Source organism: Schistocerca cancellata, chromosome 7 (genome assembly GCF_023864275.1).
Source record: "Schistocerca cancellata isolate TAMUIC-IGC-003103 chromosome 7, iqSchCanc2.1, whole genome shotgun sequence".
NCBI classification, from domain to species: Eukaryota; Metazoa; Arthropoda; class Insecta; order Orthoptera; family Acrididae; genus Schistocerca; species Schistocerca cancellata.
The window spans coordinates 260,991,484-261,010,465 of record NC_064632.1 but is presented as its reverse complement, the minus strand read 5'-3'; the positions used below and the strand labels follow the sequence as shown (position 1 = coordinate 261,010,465).

At 43.9% G+C, this 18,982-nt stretch overlaps 1 protein-coding gene across 1 annotated transcript in view; it reads left to right on the top strand.

The window, feature by feature from the left end:
• Positions 1–18,982, top strand: part of LOC126092725 (sialin-like) — a 158,846-nt gene that overhangs the window by 18,652 nt on the left and 121,212 nt on the right. Inside the window, exons 2-3 of the mRNA XM_049908449.1 lie at positions 736–787; positions 12,970–13,157. Of these exons, the coding sequence (XP_049764406.1) occupies positions 736–787; positions 12,970–13,157 (240 nt within the window). The remainder of the gene's footprint in view (positions 1–735; positions 788–12,969; positions 13,158–18,982) is intronic.

Here is an 18,982-nt window from a genome sequence, read left to right as displayed (position 1 = left end):
TTAAAGTTTTCAGTAATATTTTTTGCAAAACAGGCGAGAAAAATGCTATGTATGGAGGCGTTGGTTGCCTGAACACCGCAGTTACGCATCCACTGGAACTCGGCGGAGCGAGAGCAACACAGTTCACTACGACCTAATATCTCGAAAGAGGACACCGAGTTCAATGTGTTTATCGTCGCTAAAACACTGAAGTCACTGTTTAGCACCTTAATATACTGTTTATAATGAAACAGGATGCTGTGACTGGAAAAATTGCTGTAGGGAATTTCCTTTTGTGGAAAAGTAATATGAACTTATATAGGTGGCACAAAAGAAATGGTGATTTAGCGCAGTTCGTAACTGATATAAAATGTATGTAAGCTTATAGAATGGTACGCCAGTTATAGATAAGGTGGAAGCTGTAAAACGGATGTCAGTCTTAACATTTTCATGAAGAAGTAGAGATGCTGCATTTCAGGCTTTATAAATGTAACTAAGGGCCTGAAGTGGAGACACTTGAAATACGTTGCAGTTGTTCGTTACATCATTCCGCTGGCAGCTATTAAGATTGACTGGATTTTGTTTGGAATATCCCTTTATACTGAAAACGTGTGTCACAAACACACAATTGATTAAGTAATTAACTGTCTTAACAACTGAGTTTTCGAAATATTATCTTTCGATCTGTAATAACATTAAAATAAGATTATATAGTTTTTATCGCTACATTGCCTACATTTTTTTCTTTCTTTGCAGAAAACGGAACCTCCAGCCAATGAACCACGATCTTGTTTAAGTAGATTATATGGTAAGTACGTCATTATAATATCAAAATACTTGATATGTTTCAATATCGAACCTATATTGAGTCTTTAGGTAACCGGTCATTTCATAACATTATTCCTTAGAATTATTTTTGAGTATTTTTAATGCTGAAAATACATTGTCGCATACAGTAAATTTTTACTGTGTATTTTAGGAGGTCGATGATTTTCTGGTGCAACACAGAGCAACGAAATCAGTTGCCAATCAATAATAATCATCATTCATGATATAACGTCTCTAGAATGCGGAATCGCGCACTTTTCTGATAGACTAAGACTAACTTCCGGCACTGCGCAGTGTTTCCGCCCTCATATAATTCGGTACTTTCCCTACTACTAACTAATAATCAACTAATGATCAGTTTTAATTAATTTTAACAGTCTGCCAACTGAGGGCTAGAAGAAATCCAGACAAAATTTAAGTAGTCATATACATTGACGGGAAAAAATCGCAACACGAAGAAGGAGTTGTGTGACATAAATGAAGTTTCGTAGGCGTGTTTCTACATCTGAACGATGAAGCCGTGTTCCTTGACTTCAGTAAGGCATTTGACAGCGTCCTGCATTGCAGTTTAATGAAAAAAATACAAGCATACGGAGTATTGGAGCAGACCTGCGATTGGATTCAAGACTTCCTTGCAGATAGAACTCAACACATCGCTCTTAACGGAACTAAATCGACAGAGGTAAAGGTAATATCCGCAATACCACAGGGAAGTGTGATAGGACTGTTGCTGTTCACAACAGGCTATATATAAATGAAGTTGTAGAAAGGCTCGGGTGCTCTTTAAGGCTATTCGCAGATGATGCAGTTGTTTATACCAAATTAGCAACGCCAGAAGATAGTAAGAATTTGCAGAACGACCTGCAGAGAATTGATGAATGGTGCAGACTCTGACAGTTGACCCTGAACGTAGATAAATGTAACATAGAAAAGAAATCTACTACTGTACAGCTACACTATTGATGACAAACAGCTGGGGACAGCGTCTGCCGTAAAATATCTATCAGAGCGACCTCATGTGGAATGACCATATAAAACAGATAGTGGGAAAAGCAGACACAAGACTCAGATTCATCGGAAGAATCTTAAGGAAATGTAACTCATCCACGGAAGAAGTGGCTTATAAGGCGCTTGTTCGCCCGATTCTTCAGTATTGTTCATCTATTTGGGATCCCTATAAGGAAGGACTGATAGAGGAGCGGCACATTTCGTCACGGGATCGCTTAGCTGGCGAGAGAGCGTTACGGAGATGCTAAACAAACTCTACTGGCAGACGTTAGAAGAGAGGCGTTGTATATCATGGAGAGATTTACTATTGAAATTTCGGGACAGCACTTTTCAGGAGGAGTCAAAAACATATTACTTCCCCCCACATACATCTCGCGTATTGACCCAAGGAGAAAATTCGAGAAATTAGAGCCAATACGGAGGTTTGCAGACAATCACTCTTCCCACGCACTATTCGCGAGTGGATCATGGTTCGAGGGATCAGATAGTGGTACCGAAAGTACCCTCCGCCACACACCATTAGGTGGCTTGCGGAGTATGATGTAGATGTGGATGTCTATTCACATTTCGCGCCAGTCGCATAAGAGTGGTGCTAGTAGCGACACTACCAGAATGCAAATCAGCTTTGCTTTAAACACACGCTGTAACGGTCATGATCGTCAGTTATCTTTGAGATTGGACATAGTGGGTCGCTGTTAGTCAAGAATGCCTTTAAAGCAACAAAGACGCCATTATCAACACCTCAATGATTTTGAACGAGGTCGTTGTAATAAGGCTACGAGAATCTTATTGTGGCTTCTGCGATACTGCAAAAAGACTTGGCAGGAATGTAGCCACCCGCCAGGGTAGCCGAGAGTGCAAACGCTCTGCTTCGTGGACTTGGGTAGGCGCGCCAGCCCCGGATCGAATCCGCCCGGAGGATTAACGACGACGGCCGGTGTGACGGCCAGCCGGATGTGGTTTTTAGGCGGTTTTCCACATCCTAATAGGTGAATACCACGCTGGTCCCCACGTCCCGCCTCAGTTCCACGACTCGCAGACATTTGAAACACATTCACACTATTTCACGATTTACACTAGACGCAGACAGCTGGGGTACACTGATTCCGTCCCGGGGGGTATGGGGTGGCGGCAGGAAGTGCATCCGGCCACCCCTTAAAATTAACCATGCCAATTCCGTACTTAACCCTGCTGACCCTGCGTACAATGCGGGATAAATGCGGAAGCAAAAGAAAGAAAGAAAGACTTGGCAGGAATGTAGCCACTGCACATGACTGCTCGCAGAACGGCTCACGAGAATGTACGTTCGCAAGAAGACCAGGCTCCGGAGGGCCACGTTGAGTACCGATTGTGTTCCACGTATGGCTCTAGCGCATCGCACTGCATCTGCAGCAGTAGTTTGAGCAGTAGTTGACACCACAGTGACGCAACGAACTGTACAAATCGATTACATCAAGGATAGCTCCGAGCCAGACGCCCTGTAACGTGCATTCCACTGACCACAAACCACCGCCGTTTGTGACTTCAGCGATGTCAAGCAAGAGCTCATTGGAGGGCAGGGTAGAGGTCTGTTATCTTTTCTGATGAAAACGTGTTCTGCCTCGGTGCCAGTGATGGCCATGTGTTGGTTAGAAGGAGGCCAGTTGATGGTCTGCAACCAACCTGTCTGTGTACTAGATACACCGGAACTACACTTGGAGTTATGGTCTTGGACGCTATTTCTTATTACAGAAGGAACATTCTCGTGGTTATCACACGCACCCTGACTTCAAATTTGTTCGTCAATCTTGCGATTCGACCTGTTATGCTGTCATTCATTAATGGCATCCCAGAGGGTATTTTACAATAGGATAACGCTCGCCCGTATACCGCTTTTGTAACCCAACATGCTCTACAGAGTGAAATTTCAGTGACATTTAGACCATTAGCTGCTTACAGGAGTTGATAAATATCAACGGGGACAGTTGAAAATTTGTGTCCAGACCGGGACTCGAACCCGGGATCTCCTGTTTACATAGCACACGCTATATCCTACTGAGCCATCGAGAACACAGAGAACAGTGTGACTGCAGGAACTTATCTCTGGCACGCTCCCCGTGAGACCCACATTTCCAACCTACTGTCCACACACTACATTTGTAGTGCCCCTGCCCACTATACTCATTACTCGCGGCAGTCAATCTACCGATTACTGCAAGAGTTTGAGCAATGTGAGTGCATCCGCACTGAAGAAGATCATTGGCAGGTAAGCCTTATCTATACGAAGATGTAATCTGTTCTTTCGGATATGTCCGAAAGAACAGATACCATCTGCATATATGCTCTACGGAGAGTAGACATATTGTCTTGGCCTCCTCGATCGCCAGATCTGTCTCCAGTTGAGCTCATATGGGACATCATTGCACGACAACTCCAGCGTCGCCCACAAAAAGCACTAACAGTCTCTGTATTCACCAACCAAGAGCAACATCTCACGAACTGACATCCAGCACCTGTACAACACAATGCATGCACGTTTGCATGCTTGCATCCAACATTCTGGCGGTTAGACCTTTATTAATGTACCACGATTTCAAAATTTAGAGTGCCCTACCTATGCTTACATTAATCTGTGATCTTGCAATGTTAATCACTGAAATATGTTACCTAGACAAATTCATTTCCCGAAATTTCACTACTCTACATAACTATTTTTCGGCGTTTCCATCAGTGTATTTATGTGTCTGAAGAACTCATCTAAATATATAACTTCCTCGAAACAAATGCCAGTTCAAAAATGGTTCAAATGGCTCTGAGCACTATGGGACTTAACTTCCGAGGTCATCAGTCCCCTAGAACTTAGAACTACTTAAACCTAACTAACCTAAGGACATCACACACATCCATGCCCGAGGCAGGATTCGAACCTGCGACCGTAGCGGTCGCGCGGTTCCAGACTGTAGCGCCTAGAACCACTCAGCCACACCGGCCGGCACACAAATGCCAGTTGTTTTACAAGGGACATTCTGCACAGTGTAACTGATTCAACACCTGATTGCACAACCTTATATACACGCTCATACACACTGGAATTACCTTCAACTTTAAGATTCATTATTCAGGTGCATCTCTAGTTAAACCCCTCCTTACAATCTGGTAGCATAACAATTGTATGTAATTGACTAAAAACTGATTGAAACAATAATGATTGGTCCGAAATATTTATGTTAGCATAAGGCGTAATTTTGTTGTTAAAAACCGTTTTATGATTATTTCACAATAAAAGTCGTATTAGTATACGGTTATCGGAAAGCTAATTTTTGCATAAGACTGAAAAGTTTGTGTTTTAATTAAATTTATATACAGGGCCAACATAAACGAATCGAATAACCTGCACGGAAGGATTCCTGACTGGAAATCGAGGAAAAAAGGTCCTATGAACACGTATTGTAAGTCCAGTATTCATGTCTGGAACAAGCCGAGATGGTGTATGTGAACGGCCAAGTAGAAGGAAACGGTCGAGAGGCAGAACCCGGTCCTCCAATCTGGTTTACGCACAGCCCTTCACCTCCTTGCACGTTCGTCTCTCTGAAGGGACCCAAAATCACACAGACACCCAAAAAGTGCTTCAAATGTTGTGTGATGTGATTGGTGCCTGTGAGGGTACTTGTTTTGGTATAGCCCTGCTGCCTATCGACCGATTCCATCTACTTGGCCGTACACAAACACCATTTCAGATTGTTCCCGACATGAATATCTGAATAACGAGAATGTTCCGGTATTCATGTCATATTGTAATAAAATTATTGTGATAAGACAATAATTTGATTATATCAGTGAGTACAACTTTTTACGTTAAATTCCAAGAAATTCCATTTCGGAGAACTACATCATTAGAAAACCATTCTTTCCAAAAATTTGAGAAGGACGTGCGTCACGCAGTTGATTTAAATTGATATAAGAACTATAATAACAACAAATTCTCTCAATTTCCACAACATAAAAATTTTCACGATATAAAATTAAAGTGTGCGTACGTCATTATCAATATTCAACTTATCACCCCGATTATGAACGCAGGTCTGCACAACACTACTATGCGAGCGTGTAGCCAAGGGGAATGTTATTTGTTCGTCATTTCCGCCTACGTTCCAGACGTCGCTCTTTGTGCAATTTATTTCATACAAGGGGAATGCCTCAGACTCGACCATCCAATTCAACTCGTGTTTGGCAAATCACTTGTGTACAACCTAAAATGAAAGACTAAGAGATTTTGGCTCAATACCCCCGCCCGCCTCCATTTTTGAGAGAACCATCCATGGAGTTCATGACGCTAAAACCTCTCAAAATTAACGGGATCAGTAGATAACTGAGCATTTTTCATAATCATATATGGAGTCCGTAGACACATATTTTACCAGAAATCGAGGGAAGAAACTTTTACGATAGTCTCATATGTACCCATAAACAACGAAGTTCAATGAAAACGCATCTGACATAGCGACCAAGGCATCTGGCTGGGGAGCAGATAACTTACGTTCAATTAACAAATGGATTCTGCAGGACTTTTTTTTCATTTGTATTATTTTTCGTATCGAAATTTATAGGAATAGGAGGGTTTATACGGTACTTAAATTAATAGCGATAATAGCAATGTAGGGAAATAAGTTTCTCCTATTTCTACCAATCTCAACACCGAAAATAAATTAAAATGAAAAAAATATTCACAGAAAACATTTGAGAATCAAACACGCGTTCTCTGCTCCCCATCCAAGTGGTCGGTGCTTTCTTTTAACAGCGTTTACCTCATGAGTATATTAGCAGCAGCCGCAAAAGTTCCGTCTCTTGATTCCTAGGAAAATGTCGATTGCATGGCACCGACTTCAAAAGTGGTTCTTACTAAAATGGAGAAAAGGCGGGAGGGGGGGGGGGGGAGTATTGAGTCAAAATGTCTTAAAAATCTTTCATTATAGGTTGTACATAAGCGACCCGCCTATTACTAACCGAAGCATCTGCCGTGTCTTAGGCCTTCCCCTTTGTTATTGGGTAGCGGTACTTTTCCTTTCTCTTTTGAGAAATAACTACCTGTTATTTACGCGTTCTGCGTGTGGACCCTCGAACAGTGTCAGATTTTGTTGTCCGTGGAAAAATGAAGAGAGCCCTTTACATGCACGAAATGTTATCCGCAGACGATCAGATGCGAATCCATTCCAAGTGGGAATTGGAAAACTAGTAATTTTCTATAATTCCTTGCCATTTTCGAGACCCTCGGTTTCATGTTAATTCATCCTCAGCTGAGAAATTTAGCAGTTTATATATGCAAAAATACACTGCCGGGAAAAAATATAGACCCTTTTAGAGGTTTGCAATTCACTCAAGATTTATTGTTGTAACAGTGCTTATGGAGTACATGAAACAATTATATTTAAAGATCAACAGCACAGGCGGTTCTGAGGTACCAGGCAGTGACCCATGCTGAAACACCCATATTAGTATTAGGTATCCCCTCCAAGCGCGGCAACACGGACGCCGACTCTGGCATCCAGTCGATCGTACAGATGGTGAATACGCCTGCTAGACCTGTTCACGTAGTTCTGTGAGATTTGTTGGGGAACGAGTCGCTTCTCGTCCCATCGTATCCCCGCGAGATTGTGCTGACCAGGGAAGTTGCTGACGTCTTGCAGAGCACATTGAGTGTCACTGGCACTGTACAGGCGAACATTGTCGTGTTGGAACAGCACATCACCTTCCCGTCACAAGGACGGCAAACGAACGTGTCTAACAACATTCTGCACATACTGAGCCCTCCAAGAACACCAAAGGTGAACGAGGGTTGTACTTATCGTACCTTAGACCATAAGCCATTGGGTGGGCCAATGTGCCCCAGACGAATACGAGACAGCGCTCACTGGGTGTACGTCCTCTAAGCAAACGGTCGTCACTTACTTGCAGGCAGAATCTGCTTTCATAGCTGAAGACCACGGCGCGCCGTTCCATCTTCCAAGTGATTCTCTGACGGCACCAGTTGAGCCACGCACGCCGATGCTGTGGCGTAAGAGGGAGACAGGCTATAGGTGTGTGTGCCAATAGTCCCACTTCTAATAACAAGTCTGCAACAGTTCAGGATCACACGTCTGGGCTCATAAGCCCTCTTATCTGTGCTGTGGTAACTGCTTGATCTGCCACTGCTGCCCTTACTACACGACGATCCTGACGGAGCACGTGCGAATTGCGTGAAAATTCTTTGAAAGGACCATCCCGCCACTCGGAAGGCCACAATTTCACACCTTTCAAACTCGCTCAGTTATCTGTACGAAGCATGAGTGCATCTCTGTACTATGGTTGCCTGCTTGCTTCATACTTTTGCACCACACTGAGCTCTCTGGCTATGAGCATGCCCTATTATAGGGTAGGCACAAATGGCTCTCTGATACCCGCAGGGGTTCAGCATTCGTTTGCTGGATACGTGTTTGGTGACCCGGGGGTTCCTGATCTGGGGACAGGTAAGCACCGCCAGTCCACTGTTACCATTAACTCTGGGATGCTTCAGCGACCACAATGTGGTGCGGCGGTGAAACATTGTGTGCCACAGGGAATGTAGTCCTTGGCTTGACTGCTCGGATCGCGAGGATGATAAAAACCGCTATTTAAAAAAATCAATCTTAAGGTGTGCTGCACCCCGATGAGATGCATGGCTTTTCAAGTGGAACAGCCGTTAGCAGGCAACTTCTGGGGAACCTGTTGCGCCTCAGTTGTGTAAGGCTTACCCAGGCAAGCGGGGCTCAGGGCAGACTGTTTGTTTTCCTAGCTGCTCGTGGGACCGCTACGGCATCCACGATTTCTCATGCAGTTGCTCCCGACGGTTTGGGTGGTCCGTTTGGTAGTACTCACATCCATCCTTCAAAGCGAGCGTGAAAGGATAGCCCTCCTGAACAATCTTCCTCTGAAGTTTAGGCATTGTATCATAACAGAACGCGGCCAGAGTCTCAAAATGAGTTTCTTGTGGTGAGAAGGTAGTACGTTTGAAAACGTATCGCCCTTCTGTTTCCAGAAAGGCTTTGATGGTATGGTAGGAACCTACAAATATGTTAAACGGTTGCGTAATGGCACATTGCTGATCGGAACAGTGATATCACACCAAGTTAACAACCTTTCGAAGTCCAAATTTTTGAGTGACTAGCGTATTGCAGTTGAACAGCTCTGTACCCTTAACTACAGTCAAGAAGTGGTCACATGCAGTGACATCATGCATATGGACACACCAGAGCTACAGGAGGAATGGGCTGACGGAGGGGTGATTGAGGTGAAGCAAGTAGTGTGTCATCTAGAGGGAAAACTGGAAAAATCAGACACTTGCATTGACGTTTGATTCACCAGCTTTGCCAGATTATATTAATGCTGGATTTTTAAGACTGAAAGTCAGACCATACTTCCCCAACCCTACGAGGTGTTTCAAGTGCCACAAATTCAAGCCCCTCTCACTCTTGGGTGTAAGTGTGGTATGGCCACCCACACTGATGGAACTACATGTACCTCTCCTGACCTTTGTGTCAATTGTTCAGGTCCACATCAAGCTTGGAACAGAGAGAGTATGGCGTATAAGGAAGAAAGAAAATCCTGGAGTTATGGGTGACTAAGTGCGTACCTTATGCTCAACTAAAGATGTAGAAATTCCTTCGACCTCAACGTTCTCCACTTCGTTTACTGCAGTACTCGCGAAGAAACCTGCTACTGGGTGTTTCCACCTAGACGTCACCAAGAAATACTCTTGGCAGTGCACTGGTGGCAGCGACAGTTCAGATGGAACTATTGCTGTCTCCATGCAAACTCCAATGGTGACCACTGCTCCTGCTCGTGCTGCTGCTGCTGATGCAAATGCTGCGCACTGGGTTGGCACAGCCTACCACGATGTCGTCGAATCTGAAGGAGAAGATTAAGTGTACTGTCAAGAAGGCGGCATCGAGGCAGGTGGCTTGACAGATCCAGGAACAGCCAGAGGATGATGACTCGGCCATGGGCTTAGAACTCTGTTTCGATTGAATCCACTTATTTTTCCTCCTTCTGCAGTGGGATCTCCTACAAGAGGGGCAAGTGGAAAACATAAACCTCCCAGATAAATGGCTCTTGTGCTTCAACAGAATATGAATGGGTACAGAACACTTTTGGAGGAGCTGAAACTGTAGGCACAGGAGGGACCTCTCTCTCTGTGTCTACAGGAAACGCGTAGTGAATCCCCTATGATCATAAGACACAACCCTCATTGGAAAGGTGACCTCAGTGGAGACAGGGCTAAGGGTGGAGTGGCTATGTTTGTGAATGACATCTTCCACTCCAGTTTTATCTCTCTCACATTAGCTATTCAGAACAGTGGTTGTCACGGAGCACATTCCATTTGCTTTTACCATCTGTAGTGCGTGTCTGCCGCTCAACGAAAGTTGGATAGAGCAAATCTTTCTGACCTGATTTCACAACTCCTTCCACCCTTGCTTCTTGTAGGATCTCCATCAAGGTGCCTCAGGGCTCAGGTTGTCGAAAGCCTTATTTTGTCAGAGCAGCTATGCCTTCTAAAACGCTGGTGGTAGCACACACTGTAACGCTGCCATGGCGTCGTTCTCAGCCATTGACCTTTCTTTCTGTTCTCCTGCTCTTGTCGATGCTGCACACTAGGAAGTGGTCACTGACTTACATTCCAGTGACCACTTCCCTATCGGGATCCAGATTTCAGACAGAGCTGTCCCAGAAAGGAAGTCCGCAGCTCGTGGTCGTGCGATAGCGTTCTCGCTTCCCGCGCTCGGGTTCCCGGGTTCGATTCCCGGCGGGGTCAGGGATTTTCTCTGCCTCGTGATGACTGGGTGTTGTGTGATGTCCTTAGGTTAGTTAGGTTTAAGTAGTTCTAAGTTCTAGGGGACTGATGACCATAGATGTTAAGTCCCATAGTGCTCAGAGCCATTTGAACCAGAAAGGAAACCGCTACATTGGAGACTTAGCAGAGCAAACTGGACACAGGACATTCAGTTAGCTATTTTCTAACATGGAGATAGTCCAGATGACTGGGTGGACCATATTACTAATGTGATACACCAAGTCTTCACACCAACCTCGGTAGTAACATGTCCCATGGTGGAATGATGAGCGTCGCCCATCCATCAGGAAGAGATGCAAGGCCTTGCGACGGTTTAAATGTCAACCTTCGGCTATGAACCTCGCAGACTTCCGAATCGCAAGGGCAAAAGCACGATGGACAGTCAGGGAGAACAAGAAGAGGTCTTGGCAAGTGGTGTTTCTGGACTCGAGTAATCCTTCCACTAGCTCTTCGAAGGTATGGAAAGCCATACAGAGGATACCTGTTAAATGTGTTAGATGGCCTGAAGTGGCTGTACTGCGGAAAGGGTGTCTACAGTCTACACCTGTAGTCATGGAGAGTGCCATGGAGGATTATTTTTGTCCGATCCCTGCCACTGCAAACCAAGATCCAGCTTTGCGCCAACTTCAGACATTGGTGGAGAGGGGTGGTCGGAATTTTAACTGTACCAACACCAAGAACTAGAAATGCTTCTTGTACATGTGGGAGCTTGAGTGTGCCCTGTCACTGGTCAAGGAGGCTGCCCAAGAAAGGCTCAAATCATGTACAGCATGTTACAGTACCATGACCAGGATGCACTTTAGAAGATGCGGTGGCTTCCTGCCACCAAATTCCTCATCTGCAATGCCCTTTAGGCTACCGATCACAGGCATGCAGCAGGAAAGTATCTTCAGCTGATTCATGACACCCTTTCCTACTTACTGAGGCAGGGAAACGATGCATCATTCTGCTTGGTATCAGGGCACGGGGGCATTCAGGGTAAGGTGATGCAGCAGCTAAGGATGTCTGTTTGGGACTTAACAATTTCTGAATGTGCTGTCCCCGACCATGTAGTTATCTCGTTAATGAGACAAAAAGTCAAGCATCTGCGGTAGGAGGAGTAGTCAGGATTGGAGAACAACAAACTGAGTCCCGTGGAACCCACGACACGACATTGCCGTTCCTCCTTCCTGACAAGGTGGTAGGAGCAAGTGCTCTTAACCCACCTCCAGACAGGGCATTGTCGTTTGACACATGGTGTCCTCCTTTGGCAAAAAGACCCACTGGTATGCAGTGCTTGTGACGTACAGGTTTCTGTAGGCCTCTGTTTAACTGAATGTGTTTCATACCAAACCATGAGGGCCACAACCCACATACCAGTTGACCTACCCTCTACTTTAGGTGCTGATGAACCGAATGTGGTTCGTGTTTTAAGATTCTGTGTTGTCCGCCTTCTCAGTAGTGTCTTAGGTAGAAGGTTTTAATGTGTCTTAGAGTGGTCGCTTCATCGTTTATTTTTGAACTGATCATGTAGGCACAGCTCCTTGTTCCACTATTTAAGACGTTGCGTGGTTATAGTTTATACATTTTACTCACACACTGCCCTGAGGCATCCGTCTTTTGCTGTTTTGTGCGACAGTGTGAGTGAGAGTGTCCCAGGAAGGCTGCGGATTCCATTTTTTAATTTTCATTTTGTTGCACGTTTCTAACAGCTGATAACCACACTTGTTCTCGTTTAGTTGAGTAAAAGCGCTGATGACCTCGCTGTTGAGCGAGCTACACATACACCATCATCATCACCATCACCGGCTCTCTGATAGCTATGCCACAATGCTATCTGTTGGCGGACGCTGTTGAATCCATTATCAGTACATCTACTAACCCCCAGGTGGCATATACCGTCATTGGATCAAAATCGACGTCGTCTTTCCATGTGGACTAATTTCTTTTTCGGCAGCGTATAAACGCTTTTACTAAAATGTTTGTAGGGCGGTTCACGACCCGCTCGACAGTCCTCCCTCTGTACCCCAAACCCCTTGGATCCGCACCTGGGTTTCAGTGTCGTAAAAAGCGCTGGAAACTTGCAAAAACAAGCCATTTAACATTTTTGTAAGAAACAGTTGAGGGCGTCCTCGATCATCAGTGCTGATGAACTTCGACTATATATTCCTGGGCAGCTAACAATTTCTCATGTAATGCTACTCTGGTAACCTCTGTGTTGTTTCTGGCATGAAGGACACGCTTTAACACCTAATCACTTCAGTTGTGTGGCTCGAAATTGTTGTACGTTTCATTCCATGTTGTCCAGTTGTACTCTGTGTGTGTGTGTGCAGACTCGGTGCCGTCACGGCTGATCGTCGCCATCCAGTGCTTCGCGGCGAGCTGGTGCAGCTACATGCTGCGCATCAACCTCAGCCTGGTGCTGCTCGCCATGGTCTATCCCTCCAGGACCGAGGAGGTCCTAGCGCCTCTCTCTGCGGACAATGTGACCACGTCTTACCTGGAACCCCCTCTGCCAGACGTAAGTAGGCCAGTGAGGTAAAGAACAGTCATCATCCATGGTGCTCGGTAATTTTGACAAACTAGTTGATAGTTGATAGATAAAAATAAGAGCTGAAGAGTTTTTCTTTGCACAGCTCATACTCCGGTTGTTGCGTTTAGCAATTAGTATGCCCCTGTTCAGCAAAGACTCTGCCAACAGCCTCAAGTAGGCAGTTGCTCACTCACTCAGACCTGTGACACTTGCCCATGTACACTCAGCTTCACTCCCCCAGCTACTTTTGTGCCTATTACATATACATCTTTTAACGTTAAGACCCCCTCCGGCACGTTTTCAGGTGTTCATCTACGCAATAATGTACCTATGCACCCCGATGAACATGGTTGTTGTAGTTCGTTAAGATGGGAGTGAGATATTCATCATAAAAACGCAAAAGAATCGGCAACAAGTGTTCACCAAGAACGATGAAATAATCGTACTGGTTCATGTTCATAGTAACCTGAATGTCAAGGTACTAAAAACACCCATTAAACATCAGAGAACTCCCTCCAGCTTGCACTACAGTCTCAATACACTGCGACTTAAACACAGTGTAAGACTACTGTGTGTACTACACTCATGCTCTTTGCTCAGCATGCGCTAGCTGGTGAGTCTGACAGTCTGGAACTTTCGTTACACTATGCTCCTTATTTCTGGTGTCGAAAGCACTGTACAATTGTTTCAATGCGTGAGTGTGGGACCACAAAGAAAACTGGTATTCTACGTGCCGAATAGTCGTACCGTACAACACGTTACACTGAGGTGTCAAAAGCCATTAATATTTTCAGACTTGCAAAGAAGAAATACAAAAAACGTGGTATGCACTCGAAATCACCTACCTCTTGTGAAGATTTACATATGTATCATTTATTAGTTAATTTCTTGGACATTAATTCCAGTGATGTCGACGTTCCGTTAAAAAGTTGTGTCAACATTGGAAGAAACAGGAAATAACGCAGACGATTTCGTGAATTGCCGTTCGAACGATGACTGTTGTGCTAATTAAAGCCCACAACAAAAGTAGAGTACCTCCCGAGCCCAAAAAAAATATCTACAGTAACAGCTTTCAGTGAGAAATAAAAGGCTGTAAATTTGTTGGTTAAAAGGAGGAAAACACATTTAAACGTATATATTCTGCAAACTCCATTCCAATTCTGTCTAAATAAAACTAGTAATTATTGTGTAGCGCCTGAAAGCATCAGTTTTTGTTTTGTCAGGTGTGCCTGGTGTAAGTGAAATATTCGTTTTCGTCATCCGGTAGCCACTTCGCAGTTCTGTGTTGACTACAGGGAATTAACGAGGAACTGTTTCATTGCTATCAAAACATACATTATTCAAAACTTATCATAAGAACTGTGCTACAGAAAATGTTATATATTCAATGTCAACAAATTAAGACTCCCGACTGATGGAAGAAGTCTGTAACGTAACATCAAACACTGGCTTGACTTTCTTTCCTCTGTTAGGGTCACTGGTAAAACAATAGCATCTCGAACAGTTTAGCTGTCGACATGGACTGCAAGTTATTCAAAAAATTAATGACTTGAGATATTTTTGATATGGTTTAAATGCTTAGAATCACGTGCGTGCGCTTTGGACATCGCACTACGTGCGCTACGTCCTCTTGCCCGGCTACGTCAGTGTACATTGCAGAAGTATGGCTGTGGAAGGCATAGTTAGGAACATTCATTGGTTGAATAAATGAAAATCATTACATTGCTTATATTCCTGCAGAACATAAGCAGTTCCAGTGCTGTTCATTTACTATAATGTTGTTCTGATAAGAACCAACGGAAGAATCAGATACCATTATTCGTTGTTTGGGAGCCAACAGACCAAGTTTATTGTGCCCCGAGCTGTTGTGCCATCAGTGTTGTAGGTGGTTAGCGTCGATGCTTGACGTGCTGTGGATTGCTGGTTCAAACCTGGTCCTCAGGAAATTATTTGTTTACTTCATACTGATCATTTCTCGAAGGGTCTTGAAATATCTTATGTACAGTCCAAGTTTCGTCGAGCTGTGTAACATGGGAGTGACACATCATGTGAAAATTACTTTCGTCCTTCAGTTTTACACATCAGTGTGTTATATTCGGCAACTGAGAATTTAGAAAAGAAGGACGATTAGGTCTTCACGTCCCGTCGACGACGACGTCATTGTCAAGGAAGTTTAACATGTCCTCTTCAGGGGGACCATCCCAACATTTAAATGATGTTGGCATCCTCTTGGGTAAAATATTCCGGAGATAAAATAGTCCCCCATTCGTATCTCCGGGCGGGAACTATTCAGGAGGACGTCGTTGTCAGAAGAAAAAAAAACTGGCGTTCTACGGCTCGGAGCGTGGAAAGTCAGATCCCTTAATCGGGTAGGTAGGTCAGAAAATTTAAAAAGGGAAATGGATAGGTAAAAGTTAGATATGGTGGGAATTAGTGAAATTCGGTGACAGGAGGAACAAGACTTCTAGTCAGGTGAATACAGGGTTATAAATACAAAATCACATAGGGGTAAAGCAGGAGTAGGTTTAATAATGAATAAAGGAATAAGAGCGCGGATAAGCTAGTACGAACAGCATAGTGAACGCATTGTTGCAGCCGATATAGACACGAAGCCCATGACTACCACATTAGTACAAGTTTATATGCTAAATAGCTCCGCAGATGGCGAAGAGATTGAAGAAATGTAAGATGAGATAAAAGAAATTATTCAGATAGTGAAAGGAGACGAATATTTAATACTCATGGAGGACTGGGATTCGATAGTAGGAAAAGGAAGAGAAGGAAAGGTAGTAGGTGAATATGGAATGGGGGTAAGGAATGAAAGAGGAAGCCGTCTGGTAGAATTTTGCACAGAGCATAATTTAATCACAACTAACACTTGGTTTAAGAATCATGAAAGAAGGTTGTATACTTGGAAGAAGCCTTGAGACACTGGAAGGTTTCAGATACGTTATATAATGGTAGGAACTAGGTTTTAAACTGTAAGACATTTCCAGGGGAAGATGTGGACTCTGACCACAATCTATTGGTTATGAACTGTAGATTAAAACTGGAGAAACTGCAAAAAGGTGGGAATTTAAGGAGATGGGACCTGAATAAACTGAAAGAACCGGAGGTTGTAGAGTGTTTCAGAAATAGCATTAAGGAACGATTGACAAGAACAGGGGAAAGACGTACAGTAGAAGAAGAATGGGTAGCTTTGAGGGATGAAGTAGTGAAGGCAGCAGAGGATCAAGTAGATAAAAAGACAAGGGCTAGTAGAAATCCTTGGGTAACAGAAGATACATTGAATTTAATTGATGAAAGAAAAAAATACAAAAATACAGTAAATGAATCAGGCAAAAAAGAATACAAACGTGTCAAAAATGAGATCGACAGGAAGTGCAAAATGGCTAAGCAGGGATGGCTAGAGGACCAATGTAAGGATTTAGAGGCTTATCTCACTAGGGGTAAGATAGATACTGCCTACAGGAAAATTAAAGAGACCTTTGGAGAAAAAAGAACCACTTGTGTAATGATAGCCTTGGGAGAGCCATCCCTGACAAGACTGTAGCATATAGTGAGCAAGATGCATGAGACAGGCGAAATACCCTCAGACTTCAAAAAGAATGTAATAATTCCAATCCCAAAGAAAGCAGGTGTTGACAGCTGTGAAAATTACCGAACTATCAGTTTAATCAGTCACGGCTGCAAAATACTAACACGAATTCTTTACAGATGAATGGAAAACCTGGTAGAAGCCAACCTTGGGTAGATCAGTTTGGATTCCGTAGAAATGCTAGAACAGATGAGGCAATACTGACCCTACGACTTATCTTAGAAAATAGATTAAGGAAAGGCAAACCTACGAATCTAAAATTGTAGATGTAGAGAAAGCTTTTGACAATGTTGACGGGAATACCCTTTTCTACATTCTAAAGGTGGCAGGGGTCAAATACAGGGAGCGAAATGCTATTCACAATTTGTACAGAAACCAGATGGCAGTTATAAGACTCGAAGGACATGAAAGGGAAGCAGTGGTTGGGAAGGGATTGAGACAAGGTTGTAGAATATCCCCGATGTTGTTCAATCCGTATATTGAGTACGCAGTAAAGGAAACAAAAGAAAAATTCGGAGTAGGAATTAAAATCTATGGAGAGGAAATAAAAACTTTGAGGTTCGCCGATGACATTGTAATTCTGTCAGAGACAGCAAAGGACTTGGAAGAGCAGTTGAACGGAATGGACAATGTCTGCAAAGGAGGATATAAGATGAACATCAAAAAAAGAAAAATGAGGGTAATGGAATGTAGTCTAACTAAATCAGATGATGCTGAGGGAATTAGGTTAGGAAATGAGACACTTAAAGTAGTACATGAGTTTTGCTATTTAGGGAGCAAAATAACTAATGGTGGTCGAAGTAGAGATGATATAAAATATAGACTGGCAATGGCAAGAAAAGCGTTACTAAAGAAGAGAAATTTGCTAAAATCGAGTATAGATTTAAGCGTCAGAAAGTCTTTTCTAAAGGTATATGTATGGACTGTAGCCGTGTATGGGAGCGAAACATGTACGATAAATAGTTTAGACAAGAAGAGAATAGAAGCTTCGAAATGTGGTGCAAGAGAAAACGGCTGAAGATCGGATGGGTAGATCACGTAATACTGAATACGATTGGGGAGAAGAGGAGTTTGTGGCACAATTTGAGTAGAAGAAGGGATCGGTTGGTAGGACATGTTCTGAGGCATCATGGAATCACCAAGTTAGTACTGGAGGGCAGCGCGGAGGATAAAAATCGTAGAGGGAGACAAAGAGATGAATACACTAAGCAGATTAACAAGGATGTAGGTTGCAGCAGTTACTTGGAGATGAAGAAGCTTGCACAGGATAGAGTAGCATGGAGAGCTGCATCAAACCAGACTCTAGACTGAAGACCAGAACAACAACAGTAAAGTAGAAATAATGTGAAGAAATCAGAACGTAAACAATTGCAACATGCATAACGGTAGACAAAAATGTTCTTCGTTTCTTTCCAAATTAACGGATTTGCACACACGGTCTAACAACTGGTTAATGTGTTCAGAATGGGGTGTGACCGCTTTTGGCAGCAATATAGGCCTGGCAACGTTGAGGCGTGCTGTCAATGATGTCATCAGTCTCATGATGCGACAATAACACCCAGTCTTCCTGCACATCTGCTCGCAACCTTGGAGAGTGGTTGGTGGATGCTGACAAGACGCAAGCCATCTCCCTAGTGCATCCCAGACATGCTCTATGGGATTAGAATCGGGCGACCGAGCCGGCCACGCTGTGCATGCTATATCCCGTTTCCATGAAAGCATCAACCACCTGTGCTCTATAAGGCTGAGCAGATCAATACGAAGTCTGGGCCCACAGCATCTCGCAACTCGCAAATGAGGTCATTCAATTCCATGAATAGTGATTCGAGCGGTAAAGATAGTCCCTGCCCATCAGGGATTCTCATCGATATTGGTCTCTTCCCACAAATCTTGTTCCATGGTCCCTTCAGATGCGAATCCGTCGAGAATCACTCTCCAGACTAATTCGAGACTCTTCTGTGAAAAGAACATTAGCCCACTAGTCGACCGCCCAGGTGGCAACTTGATGCCTCCACTCTAGACTTTCCCTTTCTGTGAAGACGCGTCAGAGGTAGACATACAGCATATCTCCGACAATAAAGGCCACTCTGCCGCAGCCTTCTGTACACCGTTTGCCTCGACAAAACACGTCGAGTGGATGCTGCGAGCTCACATACCAGTTGCTATGCAGTACTAAGAGGGTACCGTCGTGTCCTCACTGCCAAATGACGGTCTT